Source organism: Notamacropus eugenii, chromosome X (assembly GCF_028372415.1).
Source record: "Notamacropus eugenii isolate mMacEug1 chromosome X, mMacEug1.pri_v2, whole genome shotgun sequence".
Classification (NCBI taxonomy): domain Eukaryota; kingdom Metazoa; phylum Chordata; class Mammalia; order Diprotodontia; family Macropodidae; genus Notamacropus; species Notamacropus eugenii.
The window spans coordinates 32,485,687-32,507,677 of record NC_092879.1 but is presented as its reverse complement, the minus strand read 5'-3'; the positions used below and the strand labels follow the sequence as shown (position 1 = coordinate 32,507,677).

At 42.5% G+C, this 21,991-nt stretch overlaps 1 protein-coding gene and 1 pseudogene across 2 annotated transcripts in view; one reads left to right on the top strand and one right to left on the bottom strand.

Moving 5' to 3' along the window:
• Nucleotides 1–7,133: 7,133 nt before the first annotated feature.
• LOC140516210 (rab GTPase-activating protein 1 pseudogene) lies at nucleotides 7,134–8,240 on the bottom strand (annotated as a pseudogene).
• A 9,118-nt stretch (nucleotides 8,241–17,358) lies between these two features.
• Nucleotides 17,359–21,991, top strand: part of RNF128 (ring finger protein 128) — a 116,829-nt gene continuing 112,196 nt past the window's right edge. The window contains exon 1 of one of the 2 annotated variants that reach the window (XM_072626555.1): nucleotides 17,359–18,072. In XM_072626555.1, coding sequence (XP_072482656.1) covers nucleotides 17,670–18,072 — 403 coding nt within the window. In that variant the 5' untranslated portion in view covers nucleotides 17,359–17,669. The remainder of the gene's footprint in view (nucleotides 18,073–21,991) is intronic. The other variant, XM_072626558.1, reaches the window with a different exon arrangement.

The window sequence follows — 21,991 nt, the reverse complement described above, 5'->3', positions numbered from 1 at the left end:
TGCTCTCAATATTCTAATTGGAGAAGAGAAAATAGGTAAGGTTTCTGCTGCAAGTCAGCTGAGTGTATTCTGTATATTGTCTTCCTAGTTCTAGATTCTTCACTTTCTTTGAGTTCATATAAGTCTTCCCATGCCTCCCTACATCCCTCATAGTCATCATTTCTTGCAGCACAACAATATTCCATTACATTCATGGACCACCATCTGTTTAGCCATTCTGAAATCAACAGGCATCTACCCTAACAATTATCGCCATAAATATTTTGGCATATATGAGACCTTTCTTTCTATCTTGGACTTCCTTGGGGCATATAGACATTTTAGTCACTTTCTTGGCATGATTCCACATTGCTTTCCAGGCTGGTTGAACCAATTTACGGCTCCAACAACAATGTATTAGTGTGCCTGTCTTCCCATAACCCCTGCTAACACTGATACTTCCATGTGAACACGATTTTTAAACCAGTGAACACTGCTTAAAAACAAGAACATTAAAAAAAAGTAAATTGCTAAGTGATGAAATTGTATCACTTGGAGATGACATTTTAAAACCAAATATTTGAAAAGTCATAATGAGGACATCAGGTTAAAGAAACTCTGTTAGCTGAAGTATTGTTTCATAGCAATTGAGATGAAGAATTTCTGTAAGCCCCTAAGGCATTGGGTGGCTTTATGTTCTGAGTATTTCCCATCGTGCTAGACACATAAGTTCTCCATCAAGGTGGCAGTAAATTGTATTTGTCACAAATACCTGGGGTTTGGAGTCATCATTGGGAAATAACAGTCCCCATATCAGGTTATCGATTAAAACTGGATCTTTCTCCAATGAGTGGTTCTTTAATGATATAATAGATCCCCACAAGGCAGTACAGGTTCCTTGAGGGTAGAGATCATTTTTGTTTTTGTCCCCAGGTGCAATAATTAACTACAGTGAATCTATAACTACTTCATGATGCTTGCACCCATTTTTCTAGCTCAGTACCTGGCACAGAGTAGGCCTTTTATGTATGCTTGGGTAATTGAATTGTTTAGCAACTGACTCAATTCTCATCAGTTTGCATCTGATCACTCTTCTTCAGTGGCTCGTATGAAATGATTTGTTTTTCTGAAGTCACCGCCTAAAGCACTCTTGCTGGTAGCCTTCACTCAAAGGACTAACTTTCCATGGAAACTGAACAGCCTTCAGGACATATTGACACGTGGGGGGAAATGTGAACTGCCCACCAGCCCAACCACCTGCCCGCCTGCCTCCAGGTTTCTTCTAAGATGGATAATCTGTGCATTTCATAATTGAGTGAATGTGATTCCTCCTTTCCCTTCACCCCCAAAAGACCCCAATCCAGTTATGCAGTTCTTTGCCTCCTCTGGGCCATAGTTTCCTCATCAAAAATAAGGGAGTTGGGCGATATGACCCCTAAGGCTCTTCCTGAATTAGGGATTCTGTCACTTTACTTGTATCATACCATACTGCTCCAGATATTGGCCACATCCCTAACACGAGCCCCTTTCTTTCTTGTCAAAGCTATATAGGTTGGATTTTTCTTTCATTAGTTGAGTAGAGAGTAGAGAGAATTTCACATAAGGAAATTCACACCACCAATGCAAATCAATCAACCAATCAAGTATTTTGAAGATGCTGAGTCTTGGAGGAAACTAGGGATTATAAGAGAGGAAAGGTATAAAGTGAGGGAAGAGAGTATTGCAAGCATGGAAGACAGCTAGTACAAAGGCACAGAGAAGGGAGATGGAGTATAATGTGTGAAGAACAACAGTAGTTGGACCAGTATAACTGGACCAGAGAATATGTATGAGAGAAAGTTAGAGTCTTAGAAAGTTGGCTACATGAAGGGCAGCTAGGTGGTAAAGTTAACTGGCCCTGAAGTCAGGAGGATCTAAATTCAAATCCAGCCTCAGACACTTACTAGCTATGTGACCCTGGATAAGTCACTTAACCCCAGTTGCCTCTAAAAAAGAAAAAAAAAAAAGAGTTGGCTAAGTCACTGAGAGGTTAAATGCCTTGCACAAAGATAGCATAGGTCAAAGATAGAATCTGAACCCAGAACTGAGTGACTTTAAGGTGGACTTTCTATCTACTACACTAGTGCTGTCAAACTCAAATACAATCCATCTCTGATGGCCACATATTGACTTAGAAAACCAAAAATTCACATCATCTATGTTGTGTTGTCTTTTAATTAATTTTTAAAAGTTCCAATTACATTTTAATCTGGTTGGGGACAAATTCAAGTGCATACAGAAATGGCCTGCAGGCCTGAGTTGGACAATTCTGACCCAACAGTACCCAAAGACCTTTAATACAGGGTGCTCTCCCTCCTGGAGAATTTAGAGAGACTAGAATCTAGTCTACCAAGGGACAGATCTAATTTTACCATCCTCTAGTCCACGTCTTCATTTAAAAAAAAATAGAATTAACACGAGACTTTATCAAATACTTTGCTAAATTCTAGGTAAACTAAATCTAGAACATTCCTTTGATCCACCTAAATTGGTTTGGAGGTTGTTGTTTGGGAGGGTAGTTTGGATCTCTGATTTCATTGATATAAGGAACATCCAGTGAGGAAACTCCCTGGATGGATGCAGATTGGCATCTGTTAGAGTCTCATAGGGGAACTGAGTGCTTACTTAGTAGGGAAATTGCCCCAGGGTCACATAGAAGCATTTCAAAGGCAGAACTTGAATCCAGACCCTCCTCACTTTGAAGCTAGATCTCTAAAAGTGAATGCCACATCAGTGAAATTATCATTTGAAATAAGCATCAATGCAGAGAAAGAACTATGGAGTCTGAATGCAGATTGAAGCATACTACTTTATCTTTTTTGTTGTGTTTGTTGTTTTGTGTTTCTTTCTCATGGCTTTTCCCTTTTGTTCTGATTCTTCTTTCACAATCTGAGTAATGTGGAAATCTGTTTAATTTGACCATACACATATAGCCAATATGAGACTGCATGCCATCTTGGGGAGAGGAGAGTGGAGGGAGGGGGAAAGTTTTGAACTCAAAATCTTATAAAAACAAATGTTGAGAACTAAAAATAAATAAATAAATTTTTAAAAAAGGAAAAAAGAAATAAGCATCAATGCCTGTAAGTTTGCAGAATCCATTCTCTTCCCTTTTATGAAAAATCAGGACATTTGCCCTTCTCCAATTGTGCAGCACCTCTCCTGATCTCCATGATCTTTCAGAGATCATTGCCAGTGACTCAGCAGCCACACCTGCCAGTTCTTTTGGTACCGAAGCTATAGCTTACAAGGACGTGGAGACTTGAAGTCAAGAGTAGCAAGGCACTACCTTATTTACACTTTAACTTATCTTGGGTGTCAATTCTATATGAGTCAATTTTGCTCTGTTATTTTCTAGTCCAAAGATCAAGAGACAGCAGAGGGACAGAGAAAATGAAGCAAAATTAGAACTGGAAAGCTCAGCCTTCTCTCTATCATCAGCTACTATCATTCCATCCATCCCTTCATTTTTTGTCTTATCCCTTCCATGATCTTCCTTTTTCCCCTGAGAAAGTTTTAAAAACAAATCAACAACACCCTTTTGGTTGTCCTTAGCTTTCTTTACCAGCCTACGCTTATTCAGAGTTTTAGCATTCCTGACAGTATCCTTACAAAACCATGCCATGCTTCTTCATTTCCATCTTCTATATGTATCTTTTTCAACTCAGAGTTGGTTGGTGAGTTCCCTATGGGACCATATTGGTCTCTTTGGACAAGCCTCCTTTGTCCTACATCTCGGACTTGTTTCTCTTTCTTCTCATAGAATTTTATTCCTGAGAGCTTACATTTAGTCTGACTCCTTCTGTAGGATTTTAATCTCTATGATCCTATGTAGTCTGCCTTTGAGCCCCCGGAAATCTGTATCTTCAGATCTAGGGTTCAGGTGAGATTATGATCACCTTTTGTTTCCATCTCTATCACAATGTCTAGGAGGGAACAGTCAGTTTCCCCAATCCACCCCTTCCCCACTGGGCCAGCATTTCATTCAATAACCAGTTATTCCCTCCAGGTAGAAATCTGATCCAGAATATACTTGCCCCATGTTGGTTTCTTCTCCTTTTGAAGAATGAAATTATCATTAAAGTGTAATGCTCTTCATTCTAGGCTACTTCTCTCCTCTTACGGTGAGAAGTAAAGGGAAAGGGGTCGAGGTTAGGGGCTTAGAAAGTGAAAGAGGAAAGGAAGTGATATGGTGGCAGCAGAGATTGATGGCCCAGGTCAGAAAGAGGGGACATAGGGACATGTAAGGAAAATAGCATCATATATCCTAGCCTGGGCTGGCTAACCAGGCTCTCTAATAGAGTAGGTCTCTGACTGTGGTCAGAAATGGTCTGGCAACTGAATAAATCACCAATCCTCCTGAGTTCTAATTCCCACTGGATCCCATGCTCTAGCTCTGTCAATAAATAAAGAATTGGGTCAGAGCTAAGATGGTGCAGTAGAAAGAGGCACATACTCTAGTTCTTCCCCCACAGCCCATAAAATATATTTTAATTATTTATTTATTTAATTTAAGTTTTCGACATTCATTTCCACAAGATTTTGAGTTCCAAACTTTCTCCCCATCTCTCCCCTCCCCCCACCCCAAAACACCTTGCATTCTGATTGCCCCTTCTCTCAATCTGCCCTCCCTTCTGTCACAGCCCTCCCTTCACTTATCCCCATCTTCTCTCCTGTCCTGTAGGGCAAGATAAATTTCTATACCCCATTACCTATATTTCTTATTTCCCAGTGCTATGCAAAAGCAATTCTCAGCATTTGTTCATAAAACTTTGAGTTCCAACTCCTCTCCTTTCCTCCCTCCCCACCCATCTCCACTGAGAAGGCAAGCAATTCAATATAGGCTATATATGTGCAGTTTTGCAAATGACTTCCATAATAGTCATGCTGTGTAAGACTAACTATATTTCCCTCCATCCTATCCTGCCCCCCATTTCTTCTATTCTCTCTTTTGACCTTGTCCCTCCCCAAGAGTGTTTATTTCTAATTGCTCCCTCCTCCCATTTGCCCTCCCTTCCATCATCCCCCCCACTTTGCTTTCCCCCTTCTCCTCTACTTTCCTATAGTGTAAGATAGATTTTCATACCAAATTAAGTGTGCATGTTATTCCTTCCTTGAGCCAAAAGTGATGAAAGTAAGCTTCACTTTTCCCCTCTCACCTCCTTCCTTTTCCCCTCCATTGGAAAAGCTTCTTCTTGCCTCTTCTATGAGACATGATTTGCCCCATTCCACTTCCCCCTTTCTCCTCCCAATATATTCCTCTCTCACCCCTTAGTTTTATTTTTTAAGATATCACCCCTGCCTATTCAACTCACCCTGTGCTCTCTGTCTCTCTGTTTCTGTGTGTGTGTGTGTGTGTGTGTGTGTGTGTGTGTGTGTGTGTAGTCCCTCCAATTACCCAGATACTGAGAAAAGTTTCAAGAGTTACAAATACTATCTTTCCATGTAGGAATGTAAAGAGTTCAACTTTAGTAAGTCCCTTATGATTTCTCTTTCCTGTTGACCTTTTCATGATTCTCTTGATTCTTGGATTTGAAAACCAAATTTTCTGTTCAGCTCTGGTAGTTTCATCAAGAATGCTGGAAAGTCCTCTGTTTCATTGAAAGACCATTTTTCCCCTGAAGTATTATACTCAGTTTTGCTTGATAGGTGATTTTATTTTAATCCTAGTTCCTTTGACTTCTGGAATATCATATGCCATGCTCTTAGATAATTTAATGTAGAAGATGCTAGATCTTGTGTTATCCTGATTGTATTTCCACAATACTTGAATTGTTTCTCTCTAGCAGCTTGCAATATTTTCTCCTTGACCTGGGAACTCTGGAATTTGGCTACAATATTCCTAGGAGTTTCACTTTTTGGATCTCTTTCAGGAGGTGATCTGTGGATTCTTTCAATATTTATTTTGCCCCCTGGTTCTAGAATATCAGGGCGGTTTTCCTTGATAATTTCATGAAAGATGATGTCTACGCTCTTTTTTTGATCATGACTTTCAGGTAGTCCCATAATTTTTAAATTGTCTCTCCTGGATCTATTTACCAGGTCAGTTGTTGTTTCAATGAGATATTTCACATTATCTTCCATTTTTTCATTCTTTTGGGTTTCTTTTGTGATTTCTTGGTTTCTCATAAAGTCATTAGCTTCCATCTGTTCCATTCTAACTTTTAAAGAACTATTTTCTTCAGTGAGCTTCTGAACCTCCTTTTCCATTTGGCTAACTCTGCTTTTTAAAGCATTCTTCTCCTCATTGGCTTTTTGGACCTCTTTTGCCAATTGAGTTAGTCTATTTTTAAAAGTGTTATTTTCTTCAGCATTCTTTTGGGTCTCCTTTAGCAAGCTGTTGACTCACTTTTCATGATTTTCTTGCACTGCTCTCATTTCTCTTCTCCCTGCCCTCAAGGAACTTACAATTTTGCAGAAGTCAATGCACAAAAGAAAGCTGCAAAGGAGGGGATGTGGGAATGAGGAGATTGTCTGAGGATATGTGTGCCAACAGGAGCTGAACCCTTGACCCCAGAGCTTCCGAAACTGTACCTGATAACCAGTGCTGAGGGACGTGGAAATTGAGCATCTTGCAGAAACTGCCTTATTACAGGCTAGCTAAAGGGAGGACTCACACTGTGAATGTCCCAGAATTCTTAGGTCCAGATAGAACCTACCTCCAAGGGAATTAAGAAGTTTAGGAGAACAGAAAGCTTGCAACATTTTATTATCCATTATGTCCTAGTCATTAAGTATTGTTTATTTCTTTATTGATTCTATGTGAAGAGGAAAACACTTCACTTGGCATTCAGCAGGTGTATCTCCTTCCATAGAGAACCAAGGTCATAATTCCAAGGCCAAGTGAGCAGAGTTCATTGATAGAATGTTCAATGGAGGTAAGGTTAGCTAGAGGGCAGGGCCATGAAGCTAATGCTGATTGGGGAGGGAAGACCCTTGAGTTCACATATCTGTAAACTAGGGATGCCACCCTGCAAAGAAATGGGGCCAAGAGATAGATGGTTTGCTGAGTCTGGTAACTAGAGAGAGCACAGCAGGGACTTGATGCACTAGAGGCCCAGGGTGAGTTTGAGGCTCTCCTGTGAATTGCTCTGAGAACCACCTGGAGGTTAAAAAGGCAAGTCAAGAAATTAGTAGCTGCTTTGTTTTTTTTTTTTTTTTTTGAATATAAGTGAGCATTTTATTATTTCTAGAAATTCTGGAAGGTCATCTAAGATTCTTGCACTCAGAGAAAAGGACTTCAGTTGCAGAGGCAGCTGTCTTAAGAGACTTACAGCTTCTTGTATCTCACACCGGAAGACGTGTATTCTGAAGAGTTCGGCATTGTAGTGACTTTCTGTGAAAGCAAAGCAGTCGCTTTCTGGAGTTCCATCATGCCCTCTAACACAGAAGAGAATTTTATAGATGGGGTAGTTTGCAATCTCTGTATTTGTTTGAGGATCCAAAAGTCTTACAGTTCCTTCAGACACATTTGGCACAGAAAGCGTCACATTGAGAGAGATCTGGCACTGGCCTCGTAAGATAGACATCATCCTTAGGGCCTCTACTTCACTTCTCGGAGCATTCACTGAGGCACAGCCCAAATAAGTAAGTTTGCTGAAGACCACACTGTCCTCATCTGCCACTGGTGTAAAAGGACTGGATTCTTCAGAATCTCCTTGTCCAGGTTTCACTGGCAGGCTCATCTCTGGTTTCTGGAGTCCTGCTAATGACACTGGGTTAATAGTAGATGAAGTGGAGAGTTCATTTGCAAGAGGCCCATCTCCTTCTCCGTCAATCTGTGTTCTTTCCATGTGTTCCTTGTCACCATCTTCCATTGGTGGGTCCATCAGTACATCCTCTAGCTCTTTCTGCAGCTGCTGTTCACTTCCATTCCCTACAATCTTCAGTCCTGTTTTTTCATCATCACTACCATTATTTGTAGATGGTGTTTCATCCCCTTGCCTGGAAACCAAGACAAAATCTTCACTGTTAAGAGTTGATACCGAGTCTGAGGAGACACTGATTTTCCCAACAGAGGCCTTGTCATCCATGACTCAAGAAGGAAGCTCAACTCATGAATGATTAAATATTTTAAAAACTCCTCCTAGTCCGCGGAGGATGGTAGGTGGGTGTGTGGGTGGGTTAGAAGGGGGGAACGGGGCCCTACCCGACCCGGCCCGCCGTCTCCTCCTCAGCAGCAGCCGTCCTGTCCCCGAGGCTCCTCAGCCAGGGCCTCCAGCTGCTTTGTTTTTGGAAGAGAAAACTCTAGTTGCTAGAGGTGTGAGGAACCTTTGGCCTTGAGGTCACATGTGACCCTCTAGGTCCTCAAGTGTGGCCCTTTGACTGAATCCCAACTGTGCAGAACAAATCCCCTCTAGGTCCTTGAGTGCAGCCCTTTGACTGAATCCAAACTTCACAAGACAAATCCCCTTACTAGAAAGATTGGTTCTGTAAAACTTGGACTCAGTCAAAAGTCCACACCTGAGGACCTAGAAGACCACATGTGGCCTTGAGGCCACAGGTTCACCACTTCTGCTAGCAGATAACTAGATAAATGAAATCCCTCACTCATTACTACTCCCAGGATTGTGATGTTTCCCAACTACCTCCCCTATTTCTCTCTTCTGTCCAGGTAGTCTCTAGTATACTCTGATGAAAAAAAAATCACTTTAGTTTCTGCCTCTATTGATCATTAAGGTCAAGTTGGCATCCTTATGTTAAAACCTTGAGTTCATCATGCTTATTGCCTATTATACTTTATATATTTGATATATTTTTGTTGTTAAGTTATTTTTAGTCCTGTGTGACTCTGTGTGATACCACTTGAGGTTTTCCTGGAAAAAATACTGGGATGGTTTGCCATTTCTTTCTCCAGTTCATTTAATAGATGAGGAAACTGAGGCAAACAGGGTTAAGTGACTTGCCCAGCATCACACAGCTAGTAAGTGTCTCAAGCTGTATTTGAACTCAGGACCTCCTGACTCCGGACCCAGCACTCTATTCCCTGCAGCATCTCCATAGGTTTTGTTTACTCCCAGCTCCTTTCTTGGATTTTGTCACTTGTTAATGTCTGGTGATCTCAATTCCTATTCTTCTAATTCCAGCTATTTTCTAGGGAATCTAGCTTTATGGATAATATGTAGAGAGATTTTTTTCCCCTTTCCTTCCTTTTTAATTTAAAACTCTTTTGATTAGACTGCAAGACACCAGTAAAAGCCCCTTTTACTTTTTTTACACATTGGAACCCCCTCTCCAAGTGTTTGATTTTTTTTTTTAGGAACATTGCATTGTCCCTGAGTACCTGGAGTGTGAAAAGTTACTCCCGGAGCCTCTTCACCTTATCTCCTAGGAGGGAGACCAGCCTGCACTTTGAGCATAGATAACAGCCACTTGCCTGTGACAGAGATACAAACATTGCATGCTAAATGGAAGTCACTGCAAAAATCCTTCCTGCTTTCCATACTTATGAGAAACAAGCTCCTCAGTCTTTGCCTTTCAACCTGCTTGTTTTAACATCTTGACAACCTCTTTGTCACCTCTTAACAGTTTGACAACCACATCCAATTTCCTTTTTCCTTCCCTTGATAACTTATCTCTTACCTTCTTTAACTGAAAATGATCTGGGGGGGAGGGGGGTTAATGGATTGCGAGCTTAATATGAGTCAGCAGCATGATGTGGCCACCATAAAAGCTAATGTCATCTTAGCCTTCGTTAAGAGAGGCAACACAACCGAACTCCCTTTTTTGGTTCTGTTCTGGCCACAACATTCTAGGAAGGATAACAAGATGGAGAACATCCTGGGGAGGGCAAATAATATGGTGAAGAGCCCAGGGGCCATGTCATATGGGGAGTGATGAAAGGAATTGTGCATGTCTAGCTTGGGGAAGAGAAAACTTGGGTATGGAATGGCTGTATTCAAGTATTTAAGAGTTATTGTGTGGAATAGGCATTGAACTTACAGTGATTTAACCCACAGGACAGAATTCAGAAAAAATAAGTAGAAATCACCAAATAAGGGGGGAGAGGAAAAGAGCAATCATTTATTAAGCACCTACTACGTGCCAGGTGGAGTGCTAAGCACTTTATAAGAATACTCTCATTTAATCTTCACAACAACCCTGGGAGGTAGGTGTTATTATGATCCTCATTTTATAGTTGAGGAACTGGGGCAGCCAGAGGGTCTACAGTTACTTGCCAAAGGGCACACAGCTAGTAAGTGTCTGAGTCTGGATTTGAACTCCGATCTTCCTGACTCCAGATCCAGAACTAAAGTAGCCACTAAAGTCCCTCCAATGCTGAATCCTGTGATTCTCTGTGAATATGAATCAATATTGTGACGTGACAGTTGAATATCAAATGGAATCTTAGGCTGCACTGAGTGAGTCATAGTGGCAAAGTCTAGAGAGGTCATAATCCATCTGTACTCCACCTTAATCAGACTACATCTGGAATACGGCATTCAGTTCTGGGTACCCTGGATGAGTAAGGGCTTTGAGATGAAGCCATGTGTCATCAGCTGAAAGAACTCCATGTATTTTGCCTGGAGAAGATAAGACTTGGGAGTATATAATAGCTTCAAATATTTGAAGGTTTGCCACATGGAAGAAGGATGAAATTTGTTCCACTTGGCCCCAGAGGGCAGAACAAGTAGAAGTTGGATTTGAGATCAGGGAAAACTTTCTAACAATGAGAGCTGTCCAAAATGGGATGGGCTGCCTTGATTGGTACTGGGTTTCCTCTTTCCCTGGAGAATTTCAAGGAGAGGCCGGATAACCATTGTTAGAAATGGTTATTGTTATTGAGACACAGACTAGATTATTTAGCTGGATTAGATGGCCTCTGAGGTCCCTTCTGATGGAAAATTCTGCGATTCTGTCTGTTTCAGTGACTGAACTATAGACGTTCGAGTTTGGAAAGTGGATCAGACAAAGTGCCTGAGGTTAAGATCCACCAATATAGAGATTTCATCATTACCTCTTTTAAAATCCGGAAGTCCTGTGAACAATTTGCACTAATATTCACAGAAGAAGTGTCTTTGTACATTTTTTCCAGTTATTTTGAAATGTCTCTGCGTCATAGGTTTTGTCCAATAAAGAATTTTAGTTTGAACTTGTTCTTTTACTATCTGTCCCACCGTTATCAATCCACCATCCTTTGTTGCCAACATAGCTTCAGGATTCGGATGGTAAATTCCGATGTTTATCATGAATTTGGGTGACAAGTAGCTGATAAGGAAGGTAACACCTTGGGACCAACTCTCACTTTTTACAAAAACACATTGATATTTGGGAGGTGAGGTTCCTATCACTTTCATTTCTAGATATATCCTTCCCCTTCCCTCACCAGCTAGCCATCCTTGTGGCAGAGAACAAAAAAGAAAAAGAAAAGCTGTTCAGCAAAACTAATCAATACATCACCTAAGCTGGACAGTATTTGCAAGGTTCCATATACTTAGTCCTAAAAAAGGAGGGAAGTAGATTTTCTCCTTCTTCTTCTTCAGAGATAAGCTTGGTCATTATAATTGAATAATGTTTAGTTTTGTTTGTTTGTTCATTTGTTCCTTCATTCCTTTGTTTGTTTGTTTGTTTTTGAGGGGGATACCCTTTCCATTTAGTTGTCAGAATCACTGCCTATTGTTTTCCTGGTTCTGCTTACCTCATACTTCATTGGCTCAAATAAATCCTCCCAGTCACTTTCAAATTCTTCATTTTCATTTCTTATGGGGCAGTATGTTCCAGACTTCACCTTTTCAGAGAATCATGGAACTTTATACCTCATCCAGCCCAATCACCTCATTTGTAAGAGGAGACCCCCCACAGAGGGAAAGCAACTTACCCAGAGTCACACAGTTAATTTGGGGCAGGGTTTATACTCCTTTCTCATCTATTGGTTTTTCATGTGCGGTATTTATTTTGAAGTAGAGATCAGATTGAAAGATGTGGAAGGAAAGAGGGAAAAAAAAGTCAGCTATTGATAGCAACTGATTTCCAGCCAGGAAAGAGCCAACAGATACCTTTCTGTTCTGTAAGGTAAGCACTAGACTACTAACACGATGGATGGAGATGTAGAATGTAGAGACAGACAAGTATGGGAGAAAGCCCGGACAAAGTTTCTTGCCCTGAGATTGATTCAATCAAGTACAAATGAATGGCCAAAAGTCAAAATTAACTTTTAACCTAAAATTTAAGCTAAAATTTAGCTTCTCTAAGAGCTAAGATGACCCCTCTAAGTAACTTTTATTTCCTAAGCAGCAGTTCTCAGAAAAAGCTGTACAATTTAACCCGATGCTAAGCAATGCACCCATTGCATTCATAAGATGTGGGGTCAGACCCCAGCTTCTGGGATAAGAACTCATTTTTTGACAAAAATTGCTGGGAAAACTGGATAACAGTGTGGCAGAAATTAGGCATAGACACATACCTGACACCGCACACAAGAATAAAGTCCAAATGGGTACATGATTTAGGTATAAAGATTGATACCATGAATAAACTGGAGAAGCAAGGAATAGTGTATTTATCAGATCTATGGAGAAGGGAAGAATTCTTTACTAAAGGAGAGATAGAAAGCACTATGAAATGCAAAATGGATAACTTTGATTACATTAAATTGAGAAGTTTTTGCACAACCAAACCCAATGCAAGCAAAATCCGGAGGGATGTAGTAAATTGGGAAAGAATTTTTACAGCTAAGCTCGGGGATAAAGGCCTCATTTCTAGAATATATAGAGAACTGACTCATATGTATAATCATACAAGTCATTCCCCAATTGATAAATGGTCAAAGGATATGAACAGGCAATTTTCAGAGGAAGAAATTAAAGATATCTATAATCATATGAAAAAATGCTCTAAATCACTATTGATTAGAGGGATGCAAATCAAAACAACTCTGAGGTACCCCATCACACCTATAAGATTGGCAAACATGACAGAACAAGAAAATGATAAATGCTGGAGAGGATGTGGGAGAGTTGGAACACTAATTCATTGTTGGTGGAGCTGCGAGCGCATCCAACCATTCTGGAGAGCAATTTGGAACTATGCCCAAAGGGCTACAAAAATGTGCATACCCTTTGACCCAGCAATATCGCTTCTAGGACTATATCCCCAAGAGATCATAAAAATGGGAAAGGGTCCCACATGTACAAAAATATTTATAGCAGCACTCTATGTAGTTGCCAAAAACTGGAAGTCAAGGGGATGTCCATCAATTGGGGAATGGCTGAATAAATTATGGTATATGAATGTAATGGAGTACTATTGTGCCATAAGAAATGATGAACAAGAAGACTTCAGAGAGGCCTGGAAGGACTTATATGACCTGATGCTGAGTGAAAGGAGCAGAACCAGGAGAACTCTGTGCACAGCAACGACCACAGTGTGCGAGAGTTTTTTCTGGTAGACTTGGAATTTTGTAATAACGCAAAAACTTCTTATAAAAAAAAAAATCCCAAAGGTGGTTCTCAAGGCAAAATGCCTTCCACACTCAGAGAAAGAAATATGGAAGTCATTCACAAAATGTAGCAGATCATGTTTGTGTATGTGTATGTGTTTGTGTATCATGTTTTGATTTGTTATATGATTTCTTTCATTTATTTTAGTCTGACTACATAGCATGACTATAGTGAAAATATACTCAATAGGAAAGTATATGTAGAACCTATACAGAATTGTATGCAGTCGTGGGGAGGGAGGCGGGTAGTGGGGGGTAGGTGTGGGGGGGATAAAATCTCAATTGTATGGCAGTGATTGTTAAACATTAAAAAATAAAAAAATAAAAAGAAGTGGGGTCAGAGAAGTGCCATTGTGTGTGTACCAGGGGTTAACATTCAACTCATTGAAATTATTTTACAAAATTCATCTTATAATGAATACTGAATAAACTTGGCAGCCTTACCTTAGTTGTACGTTTGGAGATAAGATAGGAAATAATACATAATTTATCCCAACCTAAGTTCCTAGGACTTAGACAAAGGCCAAGAACATGCTGACACATTGCTGTCTTTGGTGCAGCTCGCAACGCTATGAACAATTGGTGAGTTCATGGATGGGGTCCATGTTGACACTTGGGTTGTCAATTTCCTGGTGTAGAGCAATCAAATTCAGTAGTCTGGTTGCCTTTCAAAAGAAACTCGGGATAAATTAATTGTGTCTGGGTTCCCTCTTTGTTCCAAAGGACCACTGTGGGGGTAGGTGGGACTTAAACAGAGGGGATGTGCTACCATCCCCTCCAGAGGACAGAGATACTTGATTGAGAACAGGTGTTCCCACATACTCATTTGACTCTACTGGCTAAAGATTTGGGACTGGAAGGGTCCAGAAGTCCAAAGGTTCAGCTAATCAAAGGATCAGAGTATCACAGAACCCTAGGTCAAGAGCTGACAGTCCTCAGTGGTCATCTAATCCATTTTGCAGAGAAAGAAACTGAGCTCCACAGAGGGGAAGGGACTTGTCCACGGTCACACATAGGCTTCTAGATCTGGAGCTGGAAGGAACCTCAGAGGCCATGGAATCCAACACCCTCATTTCAAAGATGAGAAAATAGAGGCTGGACAGGGTAAGTAAACAACTTGCCCAAGTGACTGAGCTGTGATTCAAATCCAGGCCCTCAGGCTCCAAATTCAACTTTCTTTCCACCATAGCCAATATATGAAAAAGATTTATTAAGTTATTCTATAGTAGGCACTGCTCTTGACACTAGAGATGCAAAGACAAAAGCAAAATGATTTCTACCTTCAAGGTGCTTACATTCTATCATGGGTGATAACATATAGACAACAGAAAAAATTGCCTTTCCATAAACATCTCTTAGGGTGCAGAGAAAGGTTTTTTGTGGAGCATCATGCAGGTTGTGGCCACAGGAGGAATCAGACTTCATGTGGAAAGCGGGATGTAAACTAAGGTTTGAAGGAAACCAGGGGGTCTGTAGGGTACAGGTAAGGAGGAAATATATTCCAAGCATGGTCACAGTCAGTGCAAAAGCAAAAAGACAGAAGAGGGAATGTGAGGTTTGGCTGCATGGTAGAGTAATGTATAAGGCTGGCAAGGTAAGCTGGGGTCACATTGTCTAGGCATTAAATACCAAAGTCTGCATTTGATCCTTGAAGTAATAGGGAGCCACTAGAGTTGATTGAGAATAAGAATAATGAAGTCGAATTAAGGAAAAATCACTTTGCCAGCTAGAAACTGAATTGTGGTGGAGAGAGAAATGAAGCAGAGAAACCAACTAGGTGACTATTGCCACAGTCCAGATGAGAGGTGGTGATGGCTAGAACTGAGGTGGTGATTGTGTGAATAGAGAAAAGACAGTTGTGAGAAATGTTGCGGAGATGGAAATGCAAGATTTGGCAGCTGACTAGATGTGAGGACTGTGGGAGAGAAGAATCAAAGATCATTCTAGGTTGGGGAAACTGGGAGCCTGGGAAGATGGTGTTGGCCTCAACAGAGATAGGAAGTTCAGAAGAGAGGAGGGTTTGGAGGGAAAATAATGAGTTCTGTATTAGACGTGTTGAGTTTTGAGAGGATTCTGGGACATCCCGTTTGAAATGTCCGATATACAGTTGATGATAAGACTGGAGCTCAAGGGAAAGACTAAGGCTGGAGAGGGAGATCTGAGAGTCATTTGCACAGATGACAGATTAACCCTTGGTGAACTGAAAAGGTCACCAAGAGAAAGACTAGAGAGGGAAAAGAGAAGAAGGTCCAGGACAGAGCCTTGGAGAAGGTCAACAGATACTTATTGGACTTCACTTTAAAACCTGGTTTCAATGCATCCTTTGGTCTCTCTTTGTTATCTGTTATGGAGACCTTTTTTTCTGATTGATTTGTACAGTGCATGTCTCCAGATTTTAGCATCAGGAAGTGTCACTCCTCTCTCCCCCATCCCCACTACAATGCCCTCAATGCCCTGCTCTGAGCTGTGGGTATGACTCTCCTAAGATTGACTCCAGCCCCCAAGGGTCCTTCAGGAGATGCAGGAAGCCTCTTCAGAGGTACAGTCTCCCTCTTTCTAGCTCAGGCTTCCCAACCACCCGGACCCTGCTCCCTTTGATTCCTATAGACTCCCTGGCCTGGACCACTTTTCTTGGACTTTGGATTGTCTTTGAGACTGGCCTAGGGTCCCAGTGTCTTTCTGCTTCTCTCCCAGCCTGCTGCCTGCTTGTCTACTCCGAGGTTGACCTTTGGCCACCTCAGGTTCCCCGTTATCTGTGTTTGTCTAGCTTGTGCTGTACCTTGGACTCTTTTGCACCCAGCTTCCCACTGGTACCAGAGACCCCCTAGCACTGACTCCTGATAAAAGTTGAGCTTAAAATGAAAGAGGGTTTAGTAATGTCAAAAGTAAAATATGCTAGATGTTAAAAATTAAACCTTGAACAAGCAATCTACTTGTTTAGAATATCATGGGTGTGGGACTATAAAAATGTATGGAATGTAGTTGCTCGGAGTTATCAGTATGACATTTGAGTGCCTACTGTGTGCAAGGCCCTGAGTGGGAAGATTCTTTTCCCACTGGAGAGCTGTTCCTCACTCCTCTAGGTGGAGAGGGGGGTTGTCTTTGTACCTCAATGTCTAACAGAGAGCCTGGCACACAGTAGGCATTTAATAATGCTTGTTCTTTGGAGAGGTAGTGTGGTAGCTTCAAAAGAGCACTGGATCTGGAATCAGAAGACAGGTTCAAATTCAACCTCTGACTCTTCCTGTGTCACCCTAGGCAAGTCCCTTACCTTCCCTGGGTCTCAGTTTCCTCCTCTGTAAAATGAGGAGGTTGGACTAGGTGGTCTCTGAGGTTCCTGCCATTTCTAGGTTTGGGGTCCTATGATCTAACTGCTTTAAGTTTTGACTGAAAAATGGTGATGACATGCAGCAGGCAGGCTTCTGAAATACATTTTTTCAATAATCACTTCCACAGACAGAAAAAAGCAGTGAAAGAGAGAGAGAGAGAAAGAGAGAGAGAGAGAGAGAGAGAGAGAGAGAGAGAGAGAGAGAGAGAGAGAGAGAGAGAGAGAGAAGGGAGAAGAAATCAAACCTCTCCAAGAGTCTCAACTGGTTAACGACATCTCAGCCAGGCTTGGAAAACCAGTTTGGTGGTTCAGAGGCCAGGAGAGAGGTGCCTTTCAGTCCAGGCATCACGTGAGGCTCCCCGGAGTCCGGTTCCTCATTCCAAGCTGCTTGATGAACACCGGTTGGAATAAGAGAGAAAAAATGTCGATGCCCGAACAGTGAGGCATCCTTCCCCCTGGCGCTCAGCTTCGGCGCGAAGCCCAGGCGAGGGTGCTAGAGCCTCCGAGCGCCCAGCCCGGGAAGAGGAGGGAGGAGGGAGAGAGATGGGGAGGAGAGGCGTGGCCTAAAGAATCCCCTCCCCTTTTCACCTCAGAGGGAGGGGCCTGCGCTGGGGGTGTGGGGAGGGGGCATCTCAAATACTGTGAAATGGAGCTGCCGCCTTCAGAGCTGCCGGGGCTGTGGAGGAGATCATTTACCTGCGAGCAACTGAAATTTCAAACTTCTACTTGAGCAGAGGCGCGAGCAGATCCCGCTGCTTGCGATTTGAGCCCAGCGACCGTGCGCGTCGCTGGCCTTTCTTGTACTTTCTATCCCTTTCTTTTTTCTTTTCTTTTCTCTTCTCTGGGGGACGTGGGAGAGAGGGCAGCCTCGGCTGCACCCCAGCCATGAAGCCGCAGAAGAAGTGCGGGCTGATGGTTCTCCTCCTGCTCACCGTCCTCTTCCAGACCCCGGAGTCCTACTCCACGAACGCCTATGTCACCGTCACCTACTACAACCAGAGCAGCAACCACACCACCACCGAGGTATGCGAGTGCGGGATCTACGGCTTGGCGTCTCCTGTGGCCAACGCCGGCGGCACGGTGGGCATCCCCAAGAGCTTCAACTACCAGGCCTGTGACCCCCACACGGAATTCACCTACAGCGAGACGCCCTGGATCGCTCTCATCGAGCGGGGCAACTGCACGTTCTCCGAGAAGATACAGAACGCCAACCGAAGGGGGGCGGAGGCCGCGGTGATCTACAACGTCCCGGAGTCGGGCAACGAGACCCTCCAGATGGCCAATTTCGGTAAGTCGGGAGCCGCGCCGCCTAGGCGAGGCTGAGACGGGGTTCCTGGGGGACCCGCAGCATCCGAAACGCATCCCAGAGGTCCAAAATGTCGTGGTCATCTCAGGACCCACCCAAGGACCTGACAAGAGGCGGGGGGGAGCGAGGGAGGAGGAGTTCATCTCCAACTTGAGATTCCTGGGCTTTGGGGGGGCTCTTTTCCCATTATTATTTTTAATATAATAAATATTAGTAGTGGGATACCGGGATGGAACAGGCGGTTGGTGAAGGGGTATTGTTCTATTTCCCCTTTTTCTAGGACCGTTTCGGTTTTCTGATGGCATTACATAATTTTTTTTTTAAATCAACTGTGCCTTTCCCTGTAAACAGGAATGAAAGAACACTATTTCTCTAAAACCCCGCAGATTTTTTAAGTTCATGATTTCTTGGTATTTTTTTTTTCACTCCGATTAAGCTGCTCCTGTCAAGAGCTAACAGTGTTGGTGCGTGAATTGATTTGTTGACCTGGCTAAAAATAACCTATTTAAGTGACCTTGTTTGCAAGAAAGAGTGAAGACTTCAAGCCACTGTTTGGTTATTTTAGGGAGGAGGGTGATGAGGAACTCATCGGAAGCATTCAGGTGAAAATCTGGTGCCACCTCCGCATTTTTAGCCACTGTTAAGGGTATACGAGATCAGAGTTAGATTCTTACCCCCACCCCCACCCCCCGACTTTGTAATTTCATTTGGTGTAGGGAGTTCTTGGTGAGAAAACTCCTTTACCCATGCAAATGGACACCCGATGTGCAACTGGTTGTCTTAAGAGAGCTGAGAAACGTAAATGATTTGTCTAGGGTCCCACACAGCCTGTGCAAGTCAGAAACCGTACTGAGACCCAGGTTTTCGCAACGCCCAGCCGTGTTTGCTGTTCCCTGTGTCTGGCTGCCTCTCGTTGTATATTGTAACAGCGTTATAATATAAAGTATATCTTGCTAACATTATAATGCAGAATTCATTATATAATGGATTCTTCTGATTTCTTTTTTGACTGGATGGACTTGTGTTTTCATTGACGTAGTGGGGAGTGCCTGGTTAGGAAACTCGCTTTACCTATGCAGATCGGCACCTGCGGTGCAATTCAGAATCTTAAAGACTTACCTGAAGCACCGAGAGGTAAAGACATTTGTCCAGGGTCACTCAGCCAGTCAGTGTCCAAGCTGGGTCTAGAACCGAGTCTGCCTGACTAGAAGGTGGGGTCATTGTTTACTTACACCAAACCGACTGTCTCGAATCAATAAGCGGTCTACGAACATTTATTAAGCACGGACTATGTGCCAGACACACTGTGCTGGGGAAATACACGGGAGGGGGAAAACAAAAAAATAGTTCTCTCCAGTGAGTTTACCTTCTATCAAAGGAGATGACTAGGGACTGGTCCTGTGATTTCATTGATATAGAGAGATCTTCTAAATGTAGGAAGTCCCTGTACCAATGCAGGTTTGGCATCTATTCTAATTCTTGGAGAGTTGGTCTAGAGTACTAAAAGGTTAAATGATTTATCAAAGGCCACACAGACAGTCTGGGTCAGATCTTTGTGGCTTTGGGGCCAGCTCATTTTCCAATACTCTACACTGCCTTTATATATGTCTCTATATAGTAAGTACATACAGAATGAATGCAAAGCAGTTATGGAAAGAAGGTATTAGCAGTTGGGTGGAATCAGAAAAGATTTCATGCAAAAGGTGGTCCTTGAGTAGTATCTGAAATGTGATTCTGAGATGCATTAAGACAAGATGAAGCATTCTGTGTTAAAAAAAAAAAAAAACATAAAAAAGGCCAGTTTGTTTCATAGAGTTCTGGAAGGAGAGGAATGTATAATGAGGCTGGAAACATTGTTTAGGGCCGTGTTGTAAAAGGATTTAAATGCTACATCAAAGTTTATATTTATCTTAGAGGCAATAGGAAGCTACTGGAATATGGGGGGGGGGGGGGCGTCAGACCTGCAGTTAAAGAAAATTGCTTTAGAAGCTGAGAGGAAAATGGATTGACTACCTATTGCAGTAGTCCAGGCTAGATGTGTTGATGGCTTGAACTAAGGTGGTGGCTGTGAGTGGAGAGAAGGGATCATATTTGAGAGTTGTTTTAGACATAGAAATGGCAAAGTTCGGAATTGAATTAGATATGGGGGACAGGGGTGAACAAGGAGTCCAGAATAAGGCTGAAGAAGAACCTGGGAGACTGGAAAAATGGTGGCACTCTCTTCAGATATAGGGCTGTTCAATGGAGAGGAGATGGGTGTGTGTGTGTGTGTGTGTGTGTGTGTGTGTGTGTGTTCAATTTTGGAATGATGAATTTCAGATGTTGCTGGGATGACCAGTTTGAAATGCCCAGTGGGCAGCAGGTGAAGCAAGAAAGGAGCTCAGGGGACTGCCTCTGGATAGATATATGAATACAGGAATTGTCTGCACAGAGATGATAATTGGATCCATGGGAGATGAGGAAGTCACCCACCGAGAGAATGTGTATAGGGAGAGAAGAAGCCCTAGGACAGAGCTATGAACTAAAACCCACAGTTACTCGGTGTGATATGGGTGAAAAGTTAGCAAAAGAGACTGAAAAGGGGAGACAGGACAGGTAGGAGGAGAACCAGGAGAGAGAAATGCCACAAAAACCCGGAGAAGAAAGAGTATTCTAGAGGAAAGGGTGGTCAACAATATAAAACCCAGCAGACATGTCAAGAAGGATGGAGATCAAGAAAAGATGAGGGAGGGGAAAGGAGAAGGAAGAAGCGTTGCCGACTCTGTGCCTGGCACTAAACTAATGGCTTTACAAATATTATCTCATTGGATCAGATCATGGGCAAGTTTAGAGATAACAGCTTCAGTTGGGCGATGAGATTGGAAGTCAGATTGCAAAAGGTTGAGGAGTGACAGGACAGAAAATGGAGGCAGCAAATGTAGATGGCATTTTCTAGGAGTTGTCTTAAGGGGATGGTAGGATTTAATGTCAGGATTTTAAGGGTAAGGGAGACCTGAGCATGTTTGAAGGCAACAGGGAAGGAACCAGTAGATAGGGAGAGATTGATGATAATAAAAAGAGAGGACAATTGAAGGGGTGATGTGCTGGAGAAGACGAATTCAAGGGTACATATAGAGGACTTAGCCTTGGCTAGGAGGAAGGCCACCTCATTATCAGAGTCTGGGGAAAAGGAAGGAGGAGATACTGGGAGATGAAGTCAAGGTGTTTTGAGAGGAAGAGAGAAGGAGAAGGGGGAGCTCAAAGCAAATGGCTTCCGTGTCTTTCCCTACCAGTCACTGGTGCAGGAAACAAATTCCCTTAACCAATGGATACAAGCTCTGGTTTTGCAGCTTACTGCCCTAAAGAGTGTTGCCTGGAGGCACAGAGGAATTAAGTGACTTGCTTAGTATAAATTAGAAGCTTGAATTCAGGTCTCTCTACCTCTCCTTAAGTCAAGGAGTCATTAGACTGAGTGAGAAGTAGATGACCTTTGATTTTGACCTTGCCCGCATCTTCCCCTGACCCTCCTACCAATGCCTCAAGCTGGGAATCTCCCAAATGTCCCCACTTAAAGTCTCTCCATCCACTCCCATCCACCTTCTCCATCCATCCTCAGCTGTTGATATTCAAGGCTTGTCTCTCCACCACTTAACTAAAATTATTTTTACTAAGGACACTGATCATTATTGCCCTCCCCCCCAAACTAATGGCCTTTTCTCAGACATGATCCTTTTTGATCTCAGCAATATTTAACACCGTAGACCAATCTTTGATTCTGATTCTTGATTCTGAGACACCTACCTAGCACCCCCTCTATTCTCTGCTCACTGTTCCCCAAACTCCTACCTTTCATCACCTCATCTTATTATTTTTTATCCTGTCTCCTCCCTTGATTTTTTTTTTGCAGTATTAAATTCCTACT